The sequence below is a fragment of the Fusarium keratoplasticum genome, chromosome 12 (assembly GCF_025433545.1).
Source record: "Fusarium keratoplasticum isolate Fu6.1 chromosome 12, whole genome shotgun sequence".
Taxonomy (NCBI): Eukaryota; Fungi; Ascomycota; class Sordariomycetes; order Hypocreales; family Nectriaceae; genus Fusarium; species Fusarium keratoplasticum.
This window is the reverse complement of record NC_070540.1, coordinates 1,103,283-1,126,856: the sequence shown is the minus strand read 5'-3', so window position 1 is coordinate 1,126,856 and position 23,574 is coordinate 1,103,283. Positions and strand designations below refer to the sequence as shown.

Genomic DNA, 23,574 nt, shown 5'->3' with positions numbered 1-23,574 from the left:
GTAAGGACATAGATAAACTGATATTTCAGCTCATCTTTCAACAAGAGTTATGTCTGATACACTGACATGGGGTTGCTAGAGGTGACCCCGCCAGTTTGTGCGATTTGCTAGGATGCCTAAAAAGCCGAGACGAAAAAGCCGAGACGGTGATCCGAGTGACCGATCTACCCTATGGCAAATCGGAAGCGACTTCAATTGCCCTGCTTACCAGCCTTTGTTACATAAGAGGTCAGCATGAATTCAATTAATAGCAATCATTTCCAGTTCATCATTTTTTTTGTGTTGAAAAGCCCATGAACTGGGCGAGGGCTCGTCCGTTACTCTCAACTCTAAGGAGACGGGATTTGGTTAACAACAGGCCATTGTGGTGCTTGCCACGTAAACATGGTTAGATTAATAATTAAAGAAAACAAATAAGCACGGATGCCATCGATGCAGGGACCGAATGCCACTGGTGTAAGGTTTAAGTTTACCCTTCAACACGGGATGCAACAGCCACTCTGCCTGGCGTCTCCGTTCCGATTCCAGAACAGACAGTAACCTCTCTCTACACCGTCAATGGCGGAATAATAAGGGCAATATGATGATATTAATCGACTCTGAATGACCAGTAAACTCTGATTTCTTTGTAACAATCATGCACCAAGCCCGTGCACCCGACACGGCGTCGCTCGGCGCCTCAAAATCTTCGGCACCGAACCATCGGCGGCGGGCAAAATTAGGTTCCCGATAAGGCTGAGGGGAGGCCTCAGGGGGACCAAAAACTTTGTCCCTGCCTTGTCTCCCATCATTTCCAGAAATATTTCCAGGGGTAATTCCCAGAGATGAGCCCAAGATCTCCTGCGATCCCGAGATATTCCCATAGGTAGTCGAAGATGCAGTTGGAACACCTCTGCCTCCAAGCCGTGAATAGGGAGTAACAAGGGCATAGTCTGAGATATTGTTCATGCTTACATTTTGTTTATCTTTGCACTAAACTCATGTAAAACTGTTGGCAATGCTGATATCATCGGCTTCTTCGCAGGGCACAGCAGCCGCATGACGTTGAGTTGCCGCAATTACGGCCAAGTCACTGTTTTGGTTCGTGATGAGAAAGGCGGCAGTTTGGGAGTTTCCCGCAACACCGACACGGCAATAAACTGGGTCTATCTCCGTCGCGAAGGCCGAGCTACTAAGATAAATGCTTTTCGACACGATTATCTTGAGCTGTCAATGTTTTCTTCAGCCAAATACGGGGGCATATGACGTAAATCCATGCCTTTCAGGGGTGCACGTGCTTCAACACGAAAGATACCGCCGCCCACATCCCGAGAACTGCCGCTTAGTAACCTAGAGAAGCCAATCACAAAACACCTGGATCTGACCCGACAGCCCAGAACCCATCGTTTGGGCAGCCCAAGTGGTCTGCTTTAAGCTACGAATATGGATAGCTAAGCCTCATTGAGGCCCGGGCTGGCTTCCGAAGACCGAAGAGGCGAACAATTCATGCGTCTGCCGACATTTACAACCAACACGGGGGTCGGCGACACGGCGACTATAACCCCGATACCGTCCAGGGGCAAACAGCCGACCTCAGTCCAGATCCTTTACATATGAACTCGTCTCCGCCGCTTCAAGATTGATGGATTACTCCTGCTAATCAACCCTTAAGCAACAAGCCAACAACTTGCAACTTAGAAACCGAAACCACCATGACGATAATACCTCCCCGATCCACTAACCGAGAGCCCGCGAGCTCTTCGGCCTGGGCTGGAAAAATGAAGGCCTACATCATCCCCGTCATCATGACCGGTCTGTTGATACAGCTCCTCTTCCTCGCGAACATGTCGTACATGTTTGGTAGCATGTTCAAGTCCACCTCGCGCCTGCATAACCTCAAGATCCTCGCCGTCGACTACGACAATGGAGACATTGGCCGGTCCATCTCTGGTGCTTATGGTGCTCTGGAGTCAAAGCAGTTTCCCACTGTCAAGTTTGCCAAGTCCTCCGATTATCCTACCCCCGAATCACTTCGCGATGCCGTCTGCAACCATGGCTACTGGGGTGCCGTCTATACACACTCTGGCGCATCCGATCGACTCCTGAGCACCATCGAAGGCGACAACACGACCGCTTACAACCCCAACGATGCTGTCACCTACATCTACAATAGCGCATATTATCCAGCTGCTTTCATGTCTCTCAAGGGCAGCCTCCAGTCTCTTGTTGCCGCCGCGTCCAAGTTTTATCCGCACTCGAACCCCGATGTGCTCAAGGGCGCCAACTTGACTAGCCCGGCCTCAGTCTCTGCGCTCCTCAACCCTTTCACAGCGACCGAGTGGGACATTATGCCTACCAACCAAGGAGCCCGAATCCTCCTCAACACCGTGTCCATGGTAATGCCAATCATTATGCAATTCTTTTTCCAGATGGGCCTAAATGGCATCACTGGCGGGGCCAATATGCTTGCGGGCCAGTCCAAACGGGACGTGTACGTCTTCCGACTCTGCACTGGAAAGATTTTTACCTTTGTCTCCGCTTTGGGCATGGCCGGGTACATTTGGGCTTTCCGCGAGGACTGGGGTGTGACAGCCGGCCAATTTGTTGAGACGTGGATGTGCATCTGGTTCTACATGGACATCAACTACCTGACTATCGACACTATAGTCGGAACTCTCATCCCAATGCAGTTCTTTGCCTTCTTCCTTCTCACATGGATCATTACCAACATCGCCTCCGTCGTTTACCCCTTCGAGCTCACGCCCGGCTTCTACCACTGGTCATGGGCCTTGCCATCGCACAACGTTTACCTTTTGCTTGTCGGGATTTGGTCCGGCTGCCGGGCCAATATCGGCACGACGCTCCCCATCCTCTTCTCCTGGTGGCTGGTCACTCATGTAACCAGCGCTTGGTCCGTCCGCAAGAGGTGCTTGTTGGCTGAGGCCGAAGCACATCAGAACGAGCAGGCGCAGCATGACAAGTTTGTTCGTTTCAGTACTGAGCAAAGCGAGCAGTTTGTGCTCAACCAAATCTCTTCTCGGGCTGCAAATGACCGAAACTCACCTGACCGTGACCTTGAGGCGAACCGGCTTGCAGTTGGAGAGAGCCTACCTAATGGTAGCGAGAGTCGGACTATCATCAGCACACCTGCTGACCGCGATGAGGGAAAGGCGGGTAGGGAATAAGCACTTAAGCGGCGTTTTGGAAAGATTTTAGAAATGGGTATAGACATTAACATTGGCATATAGACATGGTATAGTATGTACTGGGAGCGTTTTTGATTGACAGCGACTTGATAGATATCCTCTGATCTGGTAGATCGGATTGACTTGGACTTATTCACTTTTCATAGACAAAAGAACAATCTCCTTCAGCTTTTTAACCAACAACAAACACTCTTGGATTTCCTTGCGTACTTCTAACAAACACTTAATACTTAATATAGGTTACATGTAACCAAACTTGAGCCTCTGACCGAAGTGTGACAAAAACTGTTCTTGTCTTTTCTAATTTCTAAGGCAAGAGCTGAGGCCATGATTTTGCAGACGAGCTCTACCTACAGTGTAGCTACCATAGGCCCACAACGATGCTTGTAGTACAACTCAGTGCTTCCCTCATATAATTTCTTGTAGCTTTCGCCTTCCAACGGGCTTCCGTAGGGGGCGAACTACCATTCTGGCCACAAGCCAGCATTGTTCCCACGTCCCATTCGAAAGAAGTGGCATTGGACTGAAGACTCAAAGTCATCAACCACCTCGACGCCTGAATTCGCCAGATACAAAGCCTTTGGCTTTTGCGACGTGTACCTGGGCCACTCGGGGACATAATGGCTGTCGGGACCAAGACCGTTTGGTTCATGGAACATGGTGAACGAGAGAATGTATTGTCTCAAAAGGGTGGCCACAGTGGCGTTGCCGGGAATTTGGGCGCCCTGGGCGATCCGAGACCCGTCAGCTGTAACAATTTGTTAGTGGGACAAAATGGCTTAGCGAATGGATTGTGACGAACCGTTGGTGTAGTTGCTGTAGACAAACTTGTCAGTTGCAGAGTGGAACTGATATCCAGAGTTGAAGATCAGCTTATAGGCTGGTATGCCTGCTTTGGCCACCGCCTGGGCCATGTACGTGGTTGGACAGCCGACGAGTGCATCACCGAAAAGCGCTGATCTTCTGATGAAGCTATTGGTGAGGGTGTTGTTGATGGCCCCCGACTTCTTCAAAAGGTCGTAAACTGGCAGTTTACTGAGGTGACAAGTGTTGTAGCTTGACTCTGGGTATAGACTCCAGACAGTATCGGCATAATAGCCAGTGTCATCATGCCACAGAGCTGCAAGATCAGACATGGCGTCTTCATCGGTGGCGACGGACGTATTGGAGAAGATGAAGCCTTCGTCGAAATTTCGATCCACCAGGATAGGCACCTTTGTGAAGTGCCCCTGTCGGAATTCTTCCTGAAGGTTCGCCTCGATAATCCGGCCATCAATTGTTGGACCCCAGTAAAAGGTTCCGAAGGCGTATTTCTTGTCGGCATATGCTGACTCGCTGGCAGTCCGAGTCGCTGTTTGGATAGCTTCGATTGGCAGCTTTCTCAAGCAGCTGATTGAGTCGCAGTCGGCAGCTTGAAGGAAACGCTTGTATTGGTCTTGAACCCAATCATTTCCATACATAGGCGTCCACCAAGGAAACTCTAGTGACGCGTTAGCAGAGGACGGTACGTATAGTGGAGGTCATACCTGGGATGGCTGCTTGAAATGGGGGATTGGTTGGTCTACCGCCGTACATGACCATCTGCAGGGCCACAGAGCCCCCACCAGCGCTGCTGCCTGTGATAGTGATTCTTGTGGGATCACCGCCAAAGTATTGGATGTTATCCCGAACCCAGTCGAGAGCAAGTCGCTGATCGAGCAAACCAGCGTTCCATGTTCCTTGCGTTCCGTCACCTCTTAGCTCATCTCCACCCAGGAAGCCAAGGGCACCTAGGCGATATTGAATAGACACATAGATCACGGAACCGTTGGACTGGTGGACCAGGCTGTCTCCTGTTGTAAACTGCGTACTTCCTGCCAGGTAGCCTCGAAGATGTTAGCATCCGGTAGATCCAAGCCGAAGAGGGAACTCACCTCCACCATGGATCATGACCAACACAGGTAGCCGGTGAGATGCTGGATCCATCGGCGTCTGGATGTTAAGGCGTAGGCAATCCTCATCCTGCCAGAGATCAGACTGTATATTGGGGCGCCAGGCGGGCGTGCTCTGCCAGCACGCCGGGGGAGGTTCTGTCGCCCTGACGTGCCTGACACCTCGCCACCTAGTATTGAAGGGCACTGGCTCCCTCCATCTCAACTCCTTGACGGGAGGCTCAGCATATCTGATGCCCCAAAAGGTGTTGATCCTGTAGAGAAATCTTAGTCAAGGCAGCCTTTGATGATGGTGATGAGAAGCTTACCTAGACGTGTAATTCTGGGCGCCTACATATCTGACTCCATTTGCATGAACAGTTATAGACTCAACCACTGAGACCAAGAGCGAGATACAGAGAAGCAAGCCCTGAAGGCGATACACGCCTGACCACATCATGACATGAGAAGCAAAGTGACAGCGCAACACATGAGAATTTTCCAAGCCCGCACGCACATAACCTTATTATACCTGACCTACCCCACGACCCCGCAAGCTGTCAACAAAACCGTGGGGTAAAAATCTCGTCTTCCAAGGCTTTGTCGAGGATCCCCCACAGTAGGTTAAGGTTCCGGGTGGCAGATGCGGTGAGGGCATCACCTCAGCGACTGGGGTCTGTTTGGCGCGCATAAGGATCTACCCCGGCTTGAGGTCTGAAATGGGACAAGGTGTCCTTGGCTCTGGGGTTGTGTGATCGTCGAGATTATCCGCGAATGGCAATATTGGGGGATCTCAGGAACGGCGTTTGGTCAGCCTGTGTCGTGAGGATTCTATCAGAGTAATATTTCATCACGAGACTTTATAGTGTTTTTTTTTACCTTGTACGTACTTAATCTTACCTCGAACTTTCTCCTGGGAAGGAAATTGGCCGTCGCACTCTTTTTTGCAACGTCGAATCTCGGTCTGTGCTCAACCGAAATCACCGAGAACAAGTGGGCACGGGCTATTAAAGACCGAGCATCGAGAACTTGGACTATGGAATCCAAGGGGATTCATCTTTGTACAAGATGTAAAACTTCAAGGAATAGTTTCAAAAGTCTGGCTGCAAAGCTGTGTTTGTCTCGGAGTTGCTCTTACTTTTCTGCTGAACGCCACATCGTAGCCTCAACATCCAGTCACCGACAAATTCGCCGAACTTTTCCTTCCTCACGGACTGACACCGTTTTGCGGGATGATAGGATCATACGTAGACATAAGGGAAGAAAAAAAGAAGGAAAAACAAGCCAGAAAGTAATCCAAGGCGGCTTCTGTGCACTATCTTAGACTGGATTTGGGATTTTCACTGGCAACCATCAGACCTGACACTCGCACATGGCCCCCATCAGCCTGAATATCAAAGATTTCTCATGGGGGAATATTTGTGTGTGACAATGTCAGCGCAAAGAAGTCCTCTACTTGATTACGTCGAATTCCAGTGGACCTTCTGGTTGCCATACACATGTGTCATTCTCTTGAATGTGATTGTCTCAGTAATGAATCCTGATGCCGGTATCCCGATAGTTTTAGGCAGTAACTCTCTGGATTTTTGGGTACCAGCTGGAGTGATACTTAGATCTTTTATTCATCTCAGAAGTAGCAATGTGCCTAGCATCAACGTCTAATAGAGACATCACACGGAATAACTGCCTCGAGGATCGCCATGCCGACATCTGAACACCAAAGCGCTGAAAGTTTTGTTTTAGAGAGATAGAAGAGGTATTTGTGTGTGTCCTGAGTGCTTTGCGTAAGACAAGGCGCAGCCCTGACAAAAAGTCCCCCATCCTTGACAGACTAGGGCGACCTGATGAGGGTTTCTTGCTGGCCGTAAGCTTCATTCCGCTGCACCGCGAGGAGCCTTGCCGGACGTCTGTGGCCACTGAACTCATCTGATTTCAGGATGGAGAGCTTTTCCTGCTGATTGGAGGCTAAAGATTGGGTAATATGGACATGTACATTACATAGCGCTGTGGAACATGAGATCGATATTAGGTGGTGAGCACGGTGAGCAGCGGACATTAGTTTGATGCATGAAAGATTGAAAAGAGAAATTCATCCACGGAGTTGAACAACTGAAACGTCCGGATCCAACTTGCACGCTGAGCTAATCGGCCATCTATCAGCTAGACATCGACAGTTGGGGTCTAGGTTAGTTGTTCCGCCCCTCTCACCCTCATCGTAGAGGGGTTTGGACAGCTGGATATAACATCTCAGCAGGTGATTTTATACTTGAAAAGGGGAAGAACAAGCCTTTGGCTGTTTTCGGTCACTATCTAGATTTAAATCGTTGCACGATCGATCTGACGCCGCAGCTTTGCAGTAGCGGCCGCCGGCCAACCATGTGTTCCACAGGGGGCGAGTATGACTCCTACTATATCCCATTCGCTGTTGCACATGGCCTTTGATAGACAGCCATCGGTCATTTGAAGTACTAAAAACAGTGTTTATCTTGGAGTGGGCCGGCATAGGAAGAAGTCGGTTCAGAGACTTGCTCGTCGCTGACAGATAAGCAGCCAGCACAACTCATCGGCCTACGAATAAGCTTACCTACGCATGCTGAGCACATGATCCCTTCCATGCACCACTGCGATGGACGCGGCGATAATACATCCTGCCCTTCGTGGTTCCAGGCTTTTTGTGTCTTTCCTGGCATTGCCCTAGATTCAGGGTCAGCCTAGATGGGCTTCACTGGTACCTGAGGCTGAGAGTATGCAGGTTCGTGAAAGAATGTTCAGACTTGAGATGCCGTTAGCTCGCTCGATTTTTTGTGAATAACCTCGTCATAGGATAGTAGCCCTCAAACAACGAGATCGGTGGCGTCGGACTTTGAACCTTGCGGCCACATTTTGACTATTTGGCCCCCAAACTGCGATTTTCAGAACTGCCAACTGCTGTAATTATCCGAGCAGACCACCAACACCGTCATAGTGGTTCATGTCAGAATCATGCAGACACCATTACCATGGTTGACCCCTACCCACCCCGCTGCGAAGCGTGAGACACCTCCCAACACAGTCTGCGCGACCCTGGCCCATGCCCTTCCAGACGCCTTTGACGCGCTTTTCTTCCGTCAGCCAATCATCAGCCCAAGCGAGTAACGGTCGTCAGGGTCGCAACGCTACGGATAACTGGATTGTCTTCCCTGGCCTGCAGCGATCACACCCTCCACCGTTGGCTTTTGCCTGATCCGCGCAGCCCGCGGAGCTCGGGAATGGGGCGGGGTTGGTTGGGTCTTTGTTGGTGGCTCACCCAACAGCGCGGAATATGCAGCCATGGGGGGCTAGTGGAAGACAGGGGTGGGCAGTCAAAGGTTCCCTTGGAGTGAGAATGGGGTTGAAGGGTCAGTTGGACTTGATCGGTGTCTATTCTACATGTTGTAACACTTCATCGACCTCAAGAGCACCAACTTCCAACGACAACAAGCTCGTAACCTCGCGATAAGGACGTGGTAGCCAGAACCTAACTGCTAAGGATCACCGCTAGAGCTAGTCTAGTAGGCGGGAACGCGGTTTAGCGCAAGAACCATTGAAGCGGCCCGAGGGAACCAACTGAAGAGACCCATAATATCCACGTAGGAATGTTGTGATAACCCATGTCTCGGTTCTAAGGCTTGCTCGTCTCACCAGCTCATTGGCCCAGCATCCCATGCCAGTTGGTCCTGGTCGCCAAATCATTCATGACCTGACACGTTATGTAATATGGCCAGAGTGAAATTCTGGGTCAGATGACAGAAGCGGGGAGAAAAATTGGCACCCACATACCGAGAGAGTCAAATTCCCGCTGGTATTCCCCCCAACTTGCTTCTCTCAACCAACATCCATCACGTACCTATTTCCTCCAACCATGTGTCCGGAAGACGAACAGACGACCGAGTTGCAGCAGGCCCTTGCTGAGAATCCTCTGCAGGCGGACGTAAGCATTGATGTCGACAGAGGAGTGGGATTTGTTTTGACGTGCCTAGGACGCCCGACGTGATGATGATTCCGTTTACGCCTCCTCGTACGTCTTTGACGCGTCTTGCGTAGTAGTGCATATCTGACCGTTCTGATAGAGCAGGCTCAGGGAGCTTCCAGACGTCCTTAGCTTCGAGTGTTCTTAACTACAAGTACGCGATTTGGGGAGTCTAATGTTGAAATTGTTACTAACAGGCCGGGTTTGTAGATACGAGGCTCGTGAAACATGGGACCATTGATCCAACAAAGACTAACCCCACTATAGAATGGCCGCCGATACCATGCTTTCCGGGAAGGTTCCTACCTGATGGTACGTATCTACTCGGCACTCCACGGAAACAAGGCTGAGACATGACAGCCCAATGACGAGGAGGAGCAAGATCGAATGGACCTGTTGCACCACATCTACAACCTGGCTCTTGGGGGTGAACTCCACCGTTCTCCCGTCAAGGACCCTCAACGTGTACTTGATCTGGGCACTGGTACTGGAGTTTGGGCCATGGACTTTGCAGAGTACGATATGATATCTATCAGCCGACCAAGCATATCTGACGAATGACAGTGAAAACCCTGGCGCGGAAGTTATTGGAACTGACCTGAGCCCTATTCAGCCTGGATGGTATGGACACCCTCGCACTTGAGAGCTTGATCCTTAACTTACCTGACTACAGGACCCCTCCTAACTGTGTCTTCGAGGTCGACGACTTTGAAGCCGAATGGCCCTACTCAAGACCCTTTGATTTCATCCACGGCCGTGAGCTCGAGGGCTGCATCGCCGACGACGACAAGCTCTTTGCCCAGGCCTTTAAGCATCTGAACCCCAGCGGTTACTTTGAGTTGCAGGCAGCTTACACACGTTTCCTCTCTGACGACGACACTGCCAAGAAGGCTACGGATGTTCACTCTTGGTGCAGCCAGCTGGTCGCGGGAATTGAAAAGTTTGGAAAGCCTATAGATGGTGCTCCTACGTGGAAGAAGAAGTTGGAGGAGGCTGGATTCCAGGACGTTCAGCAGGAAATTCTCAAGGTTTGTGACTTGAAATTGTTTCCCCTATTCACAGTAGCAGGTTTAGGTACTGATATACCCCCTAGCTACCCATCGGCGGCTGGCCCAAGGATCCCAAGCTCAAGGAACTCGGCAAGTATCAACTCATCCAGCAGATTCAAGGCGCCGAGTCATACACGCCCGCCGTCTTCTCCCGAGTCCTCGGCTGGAGTGACGAGGAGATCCAGGTGCTCATCGCCAAGGTGCGCAAGCAGTTCAACGACCCGACCATCCACCTCTACATTCCGGTCTATGTTATCTGGGGTAAGAAGCCTGAGCAGAAGGAGGATTGAAAGGGGCAGTCTTTTTCATAGCATTTGGCGCGCGTTTATGCATTCTATATGTTTGTTTTATTGTATGTAAATGCAGACATTCAGTCATCGGCGTATAGCATCAGCGTGGTCTCGACCACCTCAATCATATACTATCCTACACCATCCGTCGCCTTAAGATATGCATTGTTGTCGCTGGTGTTGGTTCTGCTTCCACTCTCAAAGCAAAAGAGTGTCATGTATAGGAGCAAAGAATACAATGACGACATGGAAATTCGATGCAGCACAACCACAATCAAAATACCCATCCCATGTCCTCTCTACTCCACCTGCTGTGCCAAAGCTGCCTTCAAGGCCTTGGGGTCCCGTGGTGTGAAAACGGCCTTGTAGCGGCGAGGCATGGCCACCAGACTTGTAGGGTCCAAGTTGCCAGTGATGGGATCGCAATCGATGTCGTCGTGCTTCTCAATCTTGAAGCTGTTGAGAAGTCTCATATACAAGAGATAGAGCTCTCGGTTGGCAAGCAGGGATCCAGCGCACATGCGATAGCCCACGCCGTAGGTGAACAAGGGGGCATCGGGCTGCTCTAGCCAGCGCTCCGGTCGGAAGACCTCGGGATCGGTCCAGACTTGTTCGTCTTGGAGGTGTTAGCTATAAGTATTACGTATCGATGATTGGTTACTTACCCATGTTGCAAGCCCAGGCGTTCAAAAAGACAACAGTTCCCTTGGGAATGGTTACTCCGTTGTAGACGACGTCCTTGATAGAGGCGCGAGGCAGAGCAAGTCGAAGCACAGTAAAGTATCGCAGAGACTCTCGCACGAGGGCAACGATGTACTGGCACTTCTGATCATCGTCCTCATCACACATGGGCTGGTTCGTCGCGTAGAACTTTTCAATCTCTGACTTGGCCTTCTCCTGGATTTCAGGGTGCTGGGCAAAGTAGGCGATGGACCAGGCCACCTGCGTGGTAATGGTGTCGAGACCGCCAGAGAGCATGGTCAAACTGATGGAGGTGAGTTCGTCCTTGTTGAGCTTGGCCTCCTTGTCCATAATGACATTGGCTTGAATGCACGGCTTGTAAGTCCCGTTGGCGATTCGCTCATCGAGGCCGCGGTTGAGATCTCCGAGGTACTTGTCGCGTCTGTCACGCATGGAGCGGGCCTTGGAGGATGACAGGTTGAGAGGATTCAGACGGAGGAGAGGGATGTAGTCTTGCAGGTTTCCAGTTGTCGATCTGAAGCGGCTGATCTCCTCCTCAACGTGGGTGATCTCGTTAAAGAGGTCATCCTCTTGGCTCTTGAGTCGAATGCCCCAGTTGAGTGTCAAAGCGAGGGAGAGCGAGAGGCGTTGGATCATGGGCATCGGGTCGACAGGGACCTTGCCAGCCTCTCCATAGTTGCAGAGCTCCTTGATAAAGTCTCGAGTCTCGATGTCGAGGTGATCGACGTAGGTGGCCACAGATGGTCGGTTGAGGGCAGAAGCGGCGCCCTTGCGGCGACGCTTGAGGGAGTCACTGTATGGCGAGGTGCCGATTGTGGTTCCAGCCGTGTCAGAGAGGACCTGAAAATGAATTAGTAGTCGGCTTATAGAGTATGATATTGTGCACCTACCTTGTGGAAAGTATAGAACTCGGGACGTGAGCTCAGGGCCTGGGCGTTGGCTCCAAAAATGGTCCTAGCAGCGCTGGCCGAGTTGACAACGACAATGGGGATATTGCCAAGCTGGATCTGATACACCTTGCCATACTTTCTAGACCATTCGCGATACTTTTCAGCCGCGTTGATATGGATATCCCAGATATTCCCGATCAATGGAAGCCCGGAGGGTCCTTGGAGATTGCTGATGCGTGCATTGTGTCGGACAAGCTCGTTAATAAAGAGGTATATCAACGGAGCAATGACAAGCGTGAGGAGAACAGACTGGCCCTTGTTCTCTTGGACCTTGTCGTTCAGGGATACGAGGAGGTTGGCGATGGTCATATTTGCAGGCGTTGTTGTCCAAGAGGGCTTGATTGTCAGGTTTACTCATCCTCAGAGAGGACTCTCTATATACCACACAAGGCCCGGAAGCATGTCATTGCATATCCGCGAGTAGCCATGACTCTCCGCACCTCAAAGTTACTTTGTCTGGCTTCAATTGCCCTTCGGTTGATGCGGGGGATCGACCACATCCGAGGCCCCGACTAGTGTTTCTCGGAACTGCGGAACATTTCCGAGTGAGGTCCCGGCCACTGGCCATAACCCCCAGGCAGCCCCTCCCTCTCTTGCTTTCATCTCGGAACTCGACGACACAGAAGAGAGGCAATGGAAATCGAGGCTGAGACTGTCGCCCCTGCGGCCGAGTCGGCTTCCAAGCCGCGCAAGCGGAATCCTACCGGCTCTGAGGCTCCGGCAGATGGGTCGGCAGCCCGACGCGCCAAGCGGGGAAAATACACGTCCATGGCATGGTGAGTATCAGGAGCATCGTACGGTTATCGACGATATTGACGCCATTGTGCAGCGATGAATGCAAGAAGCGGAAGCTCAAGTGCATTCCTTCGGGTGATTCCAATTGCGAGAGGTGTATTGCTGGTGGATTGACCTGTGTCTTTGCGGCGGCTGCCAATCAGCCGCCCAAGGATGCTAAGCTTGAGCAGTAGGTGGCCCCGATTGACTCGGTAGTTGTTGCAGCTGACAGGGAATAGGAGCCAGCATCTACAGGGCCTTACTCAAGAGTTGTATCAGCTTCGCCAGCAGGTTGCTGACCTGGTAGGTGTCGTGAGAGAGCTCAAGGACCAGCCTCAAGAGGCGCATACCGTGTCGTCGCATTCTCGAGAGACTGTTCATATCCAGTCGCCTCTCAGCACTTATCGTGGCGATGTACCTAAGCAACCTCAGTTTGTCGGACCAACACGGTCTGCCTTTGGTATTCTTGTTGGAGAACGGTCTTTAAACCGTATGGGCATACCGACTTATGAGTCATTTCCTCCAAGCGGTGCACAATCTCCCATAGAGTCGACAGCTGCCGCCAAGATAATCACCAACTTGGGATACTGGGATCAATGCACCGCTAGCGAGATCAGCAGGTTCCTCATCGTCTTCCAGGAGGAAGTCGAGTCGGTGCATCCCATCATCGACATTAGCGAGTACGTTGTTCGGTCACAAGAGATTCTTGACGCTATTCGCAGCGGTAACGCTCCTGAGTATACTGCCCCGAAAGGAGAGACACCGATGAGGGGCTTGTCCAGGAAGGACATTGATATTGTCAAGGTTGCCGTCGCTACTGGCATGGTGCTGGAGGAGCATGAAAAAACTGACCTGAGCGCCGCTATCATCGATTCTGTTGAGGGAACCGTCTCATGCATGCTGTATCCTGAGGTCGACCTGAAAGAGATTCAGCTCCTTTGCATTCTCGTAAGTGGGCCAATATCAAAACAAGGCCATGTTACTGACATGCACAGAGCATCTACCACTTCCATTGCGACGAGGAGCTGATATCTTGGCGCCTCGTTGGCATTGCTGCACGTGAAGCCATAGAGATGGGCCTTCACCGAAAGCGAAGTCTTCTTGATAACTTCAAGGACCCTGACTGTCGTCGTCTTGCAACCCGTGTCTTTTGGTGTGTCTACGTGCTTGATCGGCGATGGAGTTTTGGCAACAGCTTGTCTTTTGCTCTTGTGGATAAGGATATCGATCCTGAGCTTCCCAAGCCGGTGAGTCCCCATCTCCTTTTCAACTAGATATAACAAAGGTCAACTAACTGGTTTGTCTCAGGACGACGAGTATTCATATCTCAGGTGCATGGTCGGCTATTCTGAGCTCTGCTCCAAGCTCTGGGATGCCATCCCACCCTTTGGATCTGCTTCACAAACCATTCCCGATGATACCGCAACAGCCCTTGATCAATGCGCTCAAGACTGGCTGGAAACTATTCCTCCTCATCTCCAGCTACGGCATCCTCGTCTTGGCCTGGCACCGCGCTCACAACCTCAAGTGCTGCATCGACTTCGCGCCTTGTTGTACCTTCGTGGGAACTATGTGAGGATCTTGATCTACCGACATCACCTGATGAGTGCGGCGAGTATTGCAGCTAGTCCTCGCATTGCATGGTTGGTTGCCGACATCGCCCAGGACTCTATACAGGTCCTTGTCCACCTTCACAGCACGTCGGATATCTACTCGCGGCAGCAGAACGCTTTCAACAATTTCCTGCTCAGCGCCTTGGCAGTGCTATTCCTCGCTGTCTGTCACGCTCCTGAGACATTTGCTGGCCCTTGCCGAAAGACCTTCCTTGATGGAGCGAACCTAGTAAGAGGCCTCTCTCGACACAGCATCATCAGCCGCAGACTGTGGAAATCCATCCGTGGCCTGATACCGCGTATGAGAAGCTTGGCAAAGCCTCACCTGGGAGAGGATCAAACGAGCGAGTCACAAGCGGGAGACAAGGAGCTTGAGTCTCAAGACATCAACGGTGAGGAGTTCCAGGAGCATGTCCACTTGCCGGTTCACGATCACGTTGACTTCCCTTTGGGAGAGATGATGCTTCCTGATACCGATATAAACCATTCCGTCCCGGATATGTATCAGATGAGGGACGATCTACTGAGTCTCTTTGACGCGCTTGGACAGGGGCAGCCTCTGTTTCAACCCATGACGGGCCAGTATCCTGAAGGGCAGGAGATCACGATCGCAGAGGAGGAAGGTGAAGAGATATCACGGAGATTTCAGGGCTTGATATGAAACTATCTACTTGCACTGATTGCAGCTATGTGTTGTCATGACTCATTAATATGTATCATCAACCTTTCTACACGACCACATTCTCAAAGAACACCATGGCAACTCCTTGATTGACCGTCTTGGCGAACTGCTTCAGGTCTCCATGAGCAGCGCACTCCGTGTCGTAGTAGTTGAAGTCGTCTATAGAGCTAAAGGTGGACAGGGCAACGACGGTGAAGCCCTGGGCGCGTTGATCAGGCGCTGCCTTTCCAGCCTTGACTGAGACGATGTACGGCTTTCCGTTCTATTTGTGCACTTGATTAGAGAATGATTCCATGTGTGCAATGGGATCACGAACCTTCGTTGCCTTTTGCGGCATCTCTTTGTAGAGATCCAGCAGCCGTTGCTGGTCTTCTTCCTTGGGGATCTTGAAGAGAGTGACACGTGTGATTTGTCCTGCCATGGTTGATGAAGTTTTAGAGAATGACTTGAATTGTAGGGATGAGAGTAAGAAGGAATCGGCATTTAAATAAACCCTACAGATCAAGTTCGGAATAATCTGCATCCCCTCTGCATGTACCCAGTTTTAGGATCAACGGACTCGGAATCCCAACAGCCGATTCCGCGCATAACTGTGCATGACTCGAGGAATCAACGAATAGCATTGAATCCGGACTCGGGCCCCTCAACTCAACCAAATGATTAAGGTCTTGCTTTTTTACATGTTGATCACAGGTTTTCATTAACTTTTTCTGCTATGTCTTTTGCCCAGCTCTTGACCTAACAATTAGCGTTGCCATGCAAGAAATAATTACAGTGGTAGCACACGTTACCCGAGAGCTCCGGAAACTGTCGTATGCAGTCCTGGGCCCGGAATACGAAGAGTCTCACGTCCTGTGCACCAGATAGTCGCGTTGTAGCCATGACATTTGAAGTCTATTCAAGTCTCATTGTTCTATATCATTCCATTCCTTTCACTCTAACCGCGTTGGACAGCCGATAGAATCGTACCAGAGCATTCACCAAATCCAATCAAACCATCCTCGGCTTTTCCAGCCCATCCTTTGATAGTGATAATGTCACCATCCTGGATAAACTTTCGTTCTTCGCCGCCCTCCAGCTGAACCGCAACCTTGCCGCCCTGAGTCTGCTCAAGCAGACTGCCCTGTGTTCCGGCGTCTAGCCCAGATACAGTACCAGAGCCTAGAAGGTCTCCTGTACGCATGTTGCAACCAGAGATTGAATGGTGGGCGAGCATTTGAGGCCAAGACCACAGGAGGTTCTTGGAGCTTGTCCGGGTAATACTTGTTGTGTTACCCTTGGCGGCTGTAGGCATGTTAACTCTGCTCTTACTATTGTCGATAGAGGTGGCGTCGACTTACTGGTTAGAGATACTTCCAAGTTGATGTCGACAATGTTGTCCTGTCGCTTCTCGCGCAGGTATTGTTGCAGGTCAACCTCATTGACGAGACCAGCTGTCTTGTGAGGTTCCAACGCATCTGCGAGAACCACCCACGGGCTAATGGTAGTGCCAAAGTTCTTTGCGTTGAACGGACCCAGAGGTACATACTCCCACTGCTGAATGTCTCGGGCACTCCAGTCGTTCATCAAGACATAGCCAAAGATGTACTCTTCAGCAGAGTCAACGGGAATCGGAACCCCTAGGTCGTTGCCTTTGCACACAAACATGCCGAGCTCCAACTCGATATCTAGCCTGTTGCATGGCTGGAAGACTGGCTCAGTAGCCTTTGGGTTTGGGAGAACCTGGCCCCAAGGCCGGTGGAGCGGAGTGCCCGACACAACGACAGAGCTGGCACGTCCGTGATAGGCAACCGGAAGGTGGTTGTAGTTTGGCTGCAGCGCATTGGCAGGGCCTCGGAATAAGGCGCCCACAGTTTGAGCATGGTTGCGGCCAGCGAAGAAATCTGTGTAGTCGCCAATCCTGAGAGGAAGATGCGTTTCGACTTCAGAAAGTGGGATCAAAGCCTCCTTCTTCAGGGCTTCGTTATCCTTGAGGAGTTCCGGGAAAGACGTGTCCTGGCGGAAAACATCCCGTAGATAACTTCGAGTAGCCTTGTGTAGGGGTCTACCCAAACTGGCAAAGTCATTCAGTGTTGACTGAGAAAAGACGCTGAGCTTGTCCTTAGGGAGATCGACAAGCTTCGCGAAGCCGCCTTGGCTAGCAAAGACAGACAGATCGAGGACATGATTGCCAATGGCGACAGCTGGTCTTCTGATAGGCTTGCTGACCGTTGAGATAATGCCGAAAGGAATATTTGCTAGGGAAAAGTGGCTTCCCAGAGGAATGGGCAACCAAGAAGCCATATTGAGGGAGGTCCGGAGGAAACGATGTAAGGGAGGGGTGAATGAGGATGGGTTCAATCAACAAGGGGTGGCCGTGGGATCTTGAACGAGAAGGAATCTGACCATTTGTTTATTCCTCAATAAATGTTCTTCAAGATAGATGTGATGAGAAATGCTCGTCGGTTTGTGTTCCGAGTCTGATTGCGTCAAACCAGGTTCCGAGCATTCCGAGTTCACCATGTCGTAGATCTGCATGACAAGGCGGGGAAGCGGAAACTCGCGGATATGGGGAACGGATAACAAGAAGAGCGAGTGAAAATGCTGAAGATCCGAATATTATAAGATTGCTAGCCTTGAAGCATGTTTTGGTGTCGTTGTTGATAACACGACGATCTGAGTTCAAGCCTCATCCATCAACAGCTCAACATGCCCGTGACCAACTTTGTAACCCCCGAGAAGTACACGTACCTCAACGGCTTCAGGTCGTTTCACGAGTCAGTTATGCCCTGTAAAAGATGCTTAACGGTTACTAATTAGACCGTCACTAGATCTGAAGCCATCAAGGGTGCGTTGCCGATCGGCGCCAACTCACCCCAGAAGCCACCCTATGGCTTGTACGCTGAGAAGCTATCTGGAACTGCCTTTACGGCTCCCCGCCATGAGAACCAACAGTCATGGCTATACAGAATCCTTCCTTCAGCTGCGCACTCGTCTTTTGAGCGCTTTGACAAAGTCTCTGAGCCACTGATCAACGGCAAACTGGACTTTGTACCAAACCAGCTGCGATGGGATCCCTTTGAGATTGACGACCAGGTCGACTGGGTTCAAGGCTTGAAGCTCGTCTCTGGCGCTGGGGATCCTACTATCAAGGTCGGCTTGGGTATCTACATCTTTGCTGCTGGACGTGACATGGACGCAAACACGGCCATGTACTCTTCCGACGGAGAGATGCTCGTGGTAGCGCAACACGGTGTGTTGGATATCCAAACTGAGCTAGGTCGGCTGCTTGTTCGTCCTAACGAGATTGCGATACTTCCTCGTGGTATCAAGTACCGCGTGACGTTGCCTGCAGGCCCTGTGAGAGGGTATATCCTTGAGTTGTATCAAGGACATTTTACCCTGCCAGAGCTGGGCCCAATTGGATCCAACTGTCTGGCGAACCCAAGGGATTTTCAGATTCCCACAGCGGCGTTTGATGAGGATACGAACACGACTTGGACCATCATCAACAAGTACAACAGCCAGCTGTATGTGGCTAAGCAGGGCCATACGCCGTTTGATGTGGTAGCGTGGCATGGAAAGTGAGTTGTCCCCTGTGATGAAACTTTCTATGTGACCCAGAGCTAACACATGTGTAGTTGTAAGTGACTTGGCAACGAACCCTGGCCAAGAGGGAAAAGCTGACCACGATATAGTTTACCCGTACAAGTATGACCTGGGTCGCTTCTCTGTCATCGGAAGTATTTCCTTTGACCACCCTGATCCATCCATCTACACCGTCTTGACCGGTCCATCCGATCATCCCGGAACCGCCGTAGCAGACTTTGTCATCTTTCCTCCACGCTGGCTAGTCCAAGAAGACACATTCAGGCCCCCGTGGTACCACCGCAACACCATGTCCGAATTCATGGGACTCATCTGCGGCGAATACGACGCCAAGACTGGTGGAGGCTTTCAACCAGCTGGTGCCAGTCTTCACAACGTCATGTCTGCGCATGGGCCTGATGCAGACAGCTTTGAGAGGGCGAGCAATGCGGTGCTGAAGCCTCAGAAGATTGGAGAGGGTAGCATGGCGTTCATGTTTGAGAGTAGCTTGATGTTGGGGCTTACGGAGTGGGGGTTGAAGACGTGTCAGAAGGTTCAGGCTGAGTACAGTGAGCATAGCTGGTCAGGACTGAAGCCGCATTTTAAGAGGCCGTCTTGAGGGGGTGGTGGTTGGTGGTAGGACTGAATGAAAGCGTTTTATTGTAGTTTTTTTCTGTTCTCTAATATTCGTTTCAGTTGAATGAAGGCATTACCGGCCATGAGAAATGCCCCTATCTCGATGGTGGATGGGGCAAGTATTGGCCAATGTCTGGACCTTCAATTTACATGCCTATTGTTCAAGGATAAGACGAAAAATAAGACCCCTAGCAATGTAGACAGCCCAGTTGCTCCTTGGTCACGCCTTGGCTGTAAGGGTTGGGGTGGCTTAGATCCAACCTGATGTTGATGTGAAAATGCCTTTAAAGCCTCAATCTGCCAATTCCCGGATCAGGAAATTTCATCTTGCAGACGTATTTTCTTTCCCATTGATCGATCTGCCAGGGTCAATGTCGTCATGAGATCCCATCGTCTGGAGAAACGCCGAGCGCTCGGAACGACTTCCGAACACCGAGGATGGCTAGGCTCGGGACTTGGCAACTCCCCGAGTCGCCCGCGTCTCGGAAGTTGTCGCATTTCGAGCATGGGTGCTGGCATTTTGGTGGACTTGACTTACTACAAATGGACTTAGCCGATTGCCACAGGGAACGAATGGCTTGGTCAGCTGTGAGTGTCTTGAAGAAAGACATCTTGACAGTGTATACGAGGGCAGGAAAACGTCAGGATGGACGCAGAAAAGCGTCTTAGGATTTGTAAGGCCTGCTCTAGCAACAGCCATCGTTTCGACTGTCCAACATCTCAATGAACAGCGTCCATCTCTCCCCGTCCCGTCTTTTGGATGAAGCCACCCAATAGCGGAAACCTTATTGGCGATCTCGACCCCGTAGCGTTGCCCACATTCCGGGGTAGTGGCTGCACTCCACACGGGGTTCGCGGAGAAAGAAACGCGGGGTAGAGAGGCAGGGGACAAGGGGGAAGGGATGGGTAAACTCGCACGCGTCAAGCCGAGTTCCGCTGGTGATTCTACCGTTGCAACGGCTTGCCGGACGTTTGAAGCTGGGAGAGGGACATACAGCAGCTCTTGTACCGAGCCTTCTTACGCCAAAGCAAACCCTCGCGCATAACCTTCTCTGTTGTTAAGAATGACCCCACGAACTTCACAGGCAGACTTCTTGTGCGAGACGTGCAATCTGCCGTTTCAGCGCAGGGAACACTACCAGCGCCATCTACGCACTCACACAAAGGAGAAACCATTCTCATGTTCTGAATGCGGGCAAAGCTTCGGCCGAGTGTGAGCTGACCTTGACTTGACCTTTGCCCTATACTGACAAGCCTTTCAAGGGACTCGCTTGCTCGTCACCATACAGCCCTTCATCTCAGTGCAGACCGCCAGGACAACCGTGACCGCCAGAATGACCGTCGTCGCGTGTCTCAGGCTTGCAAACCCTGCAGCGCCTCCAAAGTGAGGTGTGATGGAGAGCGACCGTGTCAACGATGCCGACGCCAGGATAATGAGTGCTACTACGAGCCCTCTGCGAAGCGCAAGATGTCAGAGGCCGGCTCAGACAAGGCAATGGCCAAGCGGCACAGAAACCACAATACCAGTTCGAATGCCGCCACCTCGATTGCCACTCACTCGCCGCTATCACCGCCCGCGACTGTTCACGATAATTCGTATGAGATAACGCAGTCGGAAATGCACGTCTCGCCTGTTCAAGCGCAGTTCGCTGAGCCGCCCAAGGTCGACAATCTCACCATTGAAGTCCAGCCTATCGATCCGCTTCTCAAAATGACGACAGATTCAGCGCCCGAGTATCCTGTGAATACCATGGCTCAACCGGAGATGCATTTTGGGGGAAATGACATGTTTCTCGACTTTGATCCGACAAAGAACATGCCCACGCCCTCGTTGCTCTTTGGGGATGCTTTTGAACCGACAAGTTGGCTCAACTATGGAACTGAGCAAGAATTCACACCATTCTTCCTTCAGAATGAGCCTTCCATAGATGCCATCAACGAACTCTGGCTCGATCAAGCAGGACTCAGGATGCAGCAGCCAACTGTTCTGGCGAACCCAACCCCTACCTCCATGATCGATCAATCAGCTGTGGCAGAGCTCTACAGCCGAAGTCACTCGCCTGCCATTGACAGAGACGGCGTCGAACCGAGACAGTACCATCCTATAAATATCGAAGTTGACGCCCAACTAGCATTCCCCGATCTGTCCCATCTGACGCCAGAGGAAATCGACCAGGAGAACCTCGCTCACGTAGACGAGGTACCTGAAGAAGTCAGTAAAAAGGCGGCCCAAGCAGCTCTAGATATGCAGAACAGCGCCAGCTATCCGCGGTTCAGACACATAGCCATTCCGCCTGCTCCGGTGCTGAATGCCTGGGTACAGCTGTACTTTGAGTTCTTCCATCCGGTGCTCCCGATTCTGCACAAGTCAACATTTTCTGCGTCAAAGAGACACTGGTTGCTTATTTTCACGGTGGCTGCTCTCGGTGCTCATTTCTCTGGCATTAAAGGGGCGCATGAGTGCTCCAGGGCGATGCACGAATTCAGCCGTCGACAATCTGCTATCATGGTAAGCAACAGCAAAACACCCGAGTCCAAGGCCATACTAACCTAGTTCCAGTGCGAGAACCAAAACTCCAACGGCAGAGAGCTCTGGATGGCGCAGACCATTCTCCTCAACCACATCGGCATCATGTACGGCGGCGAGCGAAGATCTCTCGAGATTGCTGAGTTCTTGCAGGCTCTGCCTGTAACTCTTGGAAGACGAAAGAGGTTGTTTACAAACATGTTTCCCATGGAAAAGTTTGCGCAGCTGCAGTTGCCGCGGACGCAAAAGTGGCAGATCTGGCTTCTTGATGAAGAACGAAGGAGAGCGGGATTCGCAGTCTGGGTTAGTCCGAGTTGGCCTGCCTCTTGACATGTAATTGCTAACAAATTCGCAGCTTATTGACTCGGCCTTTGACGCCCACTTTGACCTCAGTCGTTTGATGAGACTGTCTGAGCTACAAATCTCCTTACCGCAGCCGGATGATCGTTGGGGTGCCTCAACTGCTCAAAGCTGGGCAAGTTTCCCTTCCATGCTTGGTAAGTTTGCTGCGACTTTCTCTTCACTTGAAGAAATGCTCATTTTGTAGAAAACAATGGCTCTGGCGGGCTCCCAACCATGGAGCGAGTTGTCGCCGACGACACCTGGAAATCTGTCTGGTCAAAGACCAACACCCTCGGCAAACAGGTTATGCTCCAGCATCTGTCAGACGTCATAAAAGACCAGAGCTCAAGCCAGTTTGGTGTACCGGGCTTTTCCTACCATGACAAGCTATTAGCAGCAAACGTCCTTAACGAACTCTTGACCTTGACCGAGAACGAGCAGATTGAGCAGTCCATAGATGAGGTCAAGGCTGCGACAACCCACCAGATCATGGCCCTGAGCGCTTTGATGACCCACAATACGCCCACTGCAAACTTGCTTCCCACTGTTGTGCGGTGCATCTACGGCAAAGTGGACGATGCAGAGTGGGCGCAGATCGGAGAGCGGTGGAAGAGTTCCTCAAGTCAAGGGAGACTGGGATGCTTCTATGCAGCGAGGATCCTCCATGTCGTACGATCAAGTCACTGCACACACTTTGGCACACCTGTGAGCCTTCTCAGAGCCGTGCTGGTTCTCTGGCTCTACTCTGCACTCTCCGAGCGCTCTCAGGAAGGGTTCTTGTATCCGCGGCCGGCGCCGGCTGTGGTACTGGGGCCGAAGCCACTGGAGGGCATGGACAACAATAGCTGGATTGGTATTGGGTGGAGCCGAGTCAAGCTGCCGGGAATCGGGAACCTGCTCTGTGCTGAGGGACGGGGCAAGTTATTGGATGATGGGGTTATGCTGATGAAGTCGTTGAAGGGATGGGGTATTAGTTCTACGTATTCGCAGATTCTCTGGAGGCTTCGAGCGAGTGAGGCTTCTGCGTTTGAAAGGACGAGGTAGATAAGGTTGAATACTTTGGCAAGGCTTGCTTCATGGCGAACGCATATGGTCCAAATTCAAGACATCTAATCCGATAACTCTACTCTGACGTTTACTCCTGACCAAGATCATGTTGACATGTGCAAATAAGATGTGGTTTGTGAGGTACAGGCCGAGTGCTCGACTTGGTGTCCATGAGATTGTGGAGAATGCCTACTTTGACCTATATAGGCTTCACCGCATGATAAGGACATCGAACCTGACGCGATGACACTCTCATCTCATTGATGCAACAGAAGAAACATATGGACGAGGGTTTATGATCCAAATATGTCA

The 23,574-nt window shown here is 51.3% G+C and overlaps 9 protein-coding genes across 9 annotated transcripts; 5 read left to right on the top strand and 4 right to left on the bottom strand.

The window, feature by feature from the left end:
* Positions 1 to 1,691: 1,691 nt before the first annotated feature.
* On the top strand, positions 1,692 to 3,164 carry NCS57_01398300 (DUF3533 domain-containing protein; the record flags this gene model as incomplete). Its single annotated transcript, XM_053063600.1, has 1 exon — positions 1,692 to 3,164. The coding sequence occupies one exon, from the start codon at positions 1,692 to 1,694 to the stop codon at positions 3,162 to 3,164; it is 1,473 nt and encodes a 490-aa protein (XP_052906933.1).
* Positions 3,165 to 3,646: 482 nt separating this feature from the next.
* NCS57_01398200 (Carboxylic ester hydrolase) lies at positions 3,647 to 5,552 on the bottom strand (the record flags this gene model as incomplete). Its single annotated transcript, XM_053063599.1, has 5 exons — positions 3,647 to 3,933; positions 3,988 to 4,665; positions 4,712 to 5,050; positions 5,099 to 5,370; positions 5,425 to 5,552. The coding sequence occupies 5 exons, from the start codon at positions 5,550 to 5,552 to the stop codon at positions 3,647 to 3,649; spliced, it is 1,704 nt and encodes a 567-aa protein (XP_052906932.1).
* Positions 5,553 to 8,924: 3,372 nt separating this feature from the next.
* NCS57_01398100 (uncharacterized protein) lies at positions 8,925 to 10,422 on the top strand (the record flags this gene model as incomplete). The annotated part of the gene is made up of 8 exons (XM_053063598.1): positions 8,925 to 9,044; positions 9,094 to 9,131; positions 9,184 to 9,253; positions 9,351 to 9,395; positions 9,444 to 9,598; positions 9,648 to 9,704; positions 9,757 to 10,111; positions 10,177 to 10,422. The coding sequence occupies exons 1-8, from the start codon at positions 8,976 to 8,978 to the stop codon at positions 10,420 to 10,422; spliced, it is 1,035 nt and encodes a 344-aa protein (XP_052906931.1). The 5' UTR covers positions 8,925 to 8,975.
* Positions 10,423 to 10,721: 299 nt separating this feature from the next.
* Positions 10,722 to 12,383, bottom strand: NCS57_01398000 (3-hydroxyphenylacetate 6-hydroxylase; the record flags this gene model as incomplete). Its single annotated transcript, XM_053063597.1, has 3 exons — positions 10,722 to 11,038; positions 11,088 to 11,964; positions 12,015 to 12,383. The coding sequence occupies 3 exons, from the start codon at positions 12,381 to 12,383 to the stop codon at positions 10,722 to 10,724; spliced, it is 1,563 nt and encodes a 520-aa protein (XP_052906930.1).
* A 312-nt stretch (positions 12,384 to 12,695) lies between these two features.
* Positions 12,696 to 15,122, top strand: NCS57_01397900 (Zn(2)-C6 fungal-type domain-containing protein; the record flags this gene model as incomplete). The annotated part of the gene is made up of 5 exons (XM_053063596.1): positions 12,696 to 12,850; positions 12,904 to 13,038; positions 13,088 to 13,796; positions 13,844 to 14,095; positions 14,157 to 15,122. Exons 1-5 carry the CDS (start codon positions 12,708 to 12,710, stop codon positions 15,120 to 15,122), a joined length of 2,205 nt encoding a protein of 734 aa, XP_052906929.1. The 5' UTR covers positions 12,696 to 12,707.
* A 67-nt stretch (positions 15,123 to 15,189) lies between these two features.
* On the bottom strand, positions 15,190 to 15,564 carry NCS57_01397800 (Stress-response A/B barrel domain-containing protein; the record flags this gene model as incomplete). The annotated part of the gene is made up of 2 exons (XM_053063595.1): positions 15,190 to 15,405; positions 15,460 to 15,564. The coding sequence occupies 2 exons, from the start codon at positions 15,562 to 15,564 to the stop codon at positions 15,190 to 15,192; spliced, it is 321 nt and encodes a 106-aa protein (XP_052906928.1).
* A 516-nt stretch (positions 15,565 to 16,080) lies between these two features.
* NCS57_01397700 (Fumarylacetoacetase) lies at positions 16,081 to 17,426 on the bottom strand (the record flags this gene model as incomplete). The annotated part of the gene is made up of 2 exons (XM_053063594.1): positions 16,081 to 16,427; positions 16,484 to 17,426. The coding sequence occupies 2 exons, from the start codon at positions 17,424 to 17,426 to the stop codon at positions 16,081 to 16,083; spliced, it is 1,290 nt and encodes a 429-aa protein (XP_052906927.1).
* Positions 17,427 to 17,831: 405 nt separating this feature from the next.
* NCS57_01397600 (Homogentisate 1,2-dioxygenase) lies at positions 17,832 to 19,329 on the top strand (the record flags this gene model as incomplete). Its single annotated transcript, XM_053063593.1, has 3 exons — positions 17,832 to 17,899; positions 17,954 to 18,706; positions 18,771 to 19,329. The coding sequence occupies 3 exons, from the start codon at positions 17,832 to 17,834 to the stop codon at positions 19,327 to 19,329; spliced, it is 1,380 nt and encodes a 459-aa protein (XP_052906926.1).
* A 1,081-nt stretch (positions 19,330 to 20,410) lies between these two features.
* Positions 20,411 to 23,259, top strand: NCS57_01397500 (uncharacterized protein; the record flags this gene model as incomplete). Its single annotated transcript, XM_053063592.1, has 5 exons — positions 20,411 to 20,442; positions 20,610 to 21,855; positions 21,907 to 22,176; positions 22,229 to 22,370; positions 22,421 to 23,259. 5 exons carry the CDS (start codon positions 20,411 to 20,413, stop codon positions 23,257 to 23,259), a joined length of 2,529 nt encoding a protein of 842 aa, XP_052906925.1.
* Positions 23,260 to 23,574: the final 315 nt, after the last annotated feature.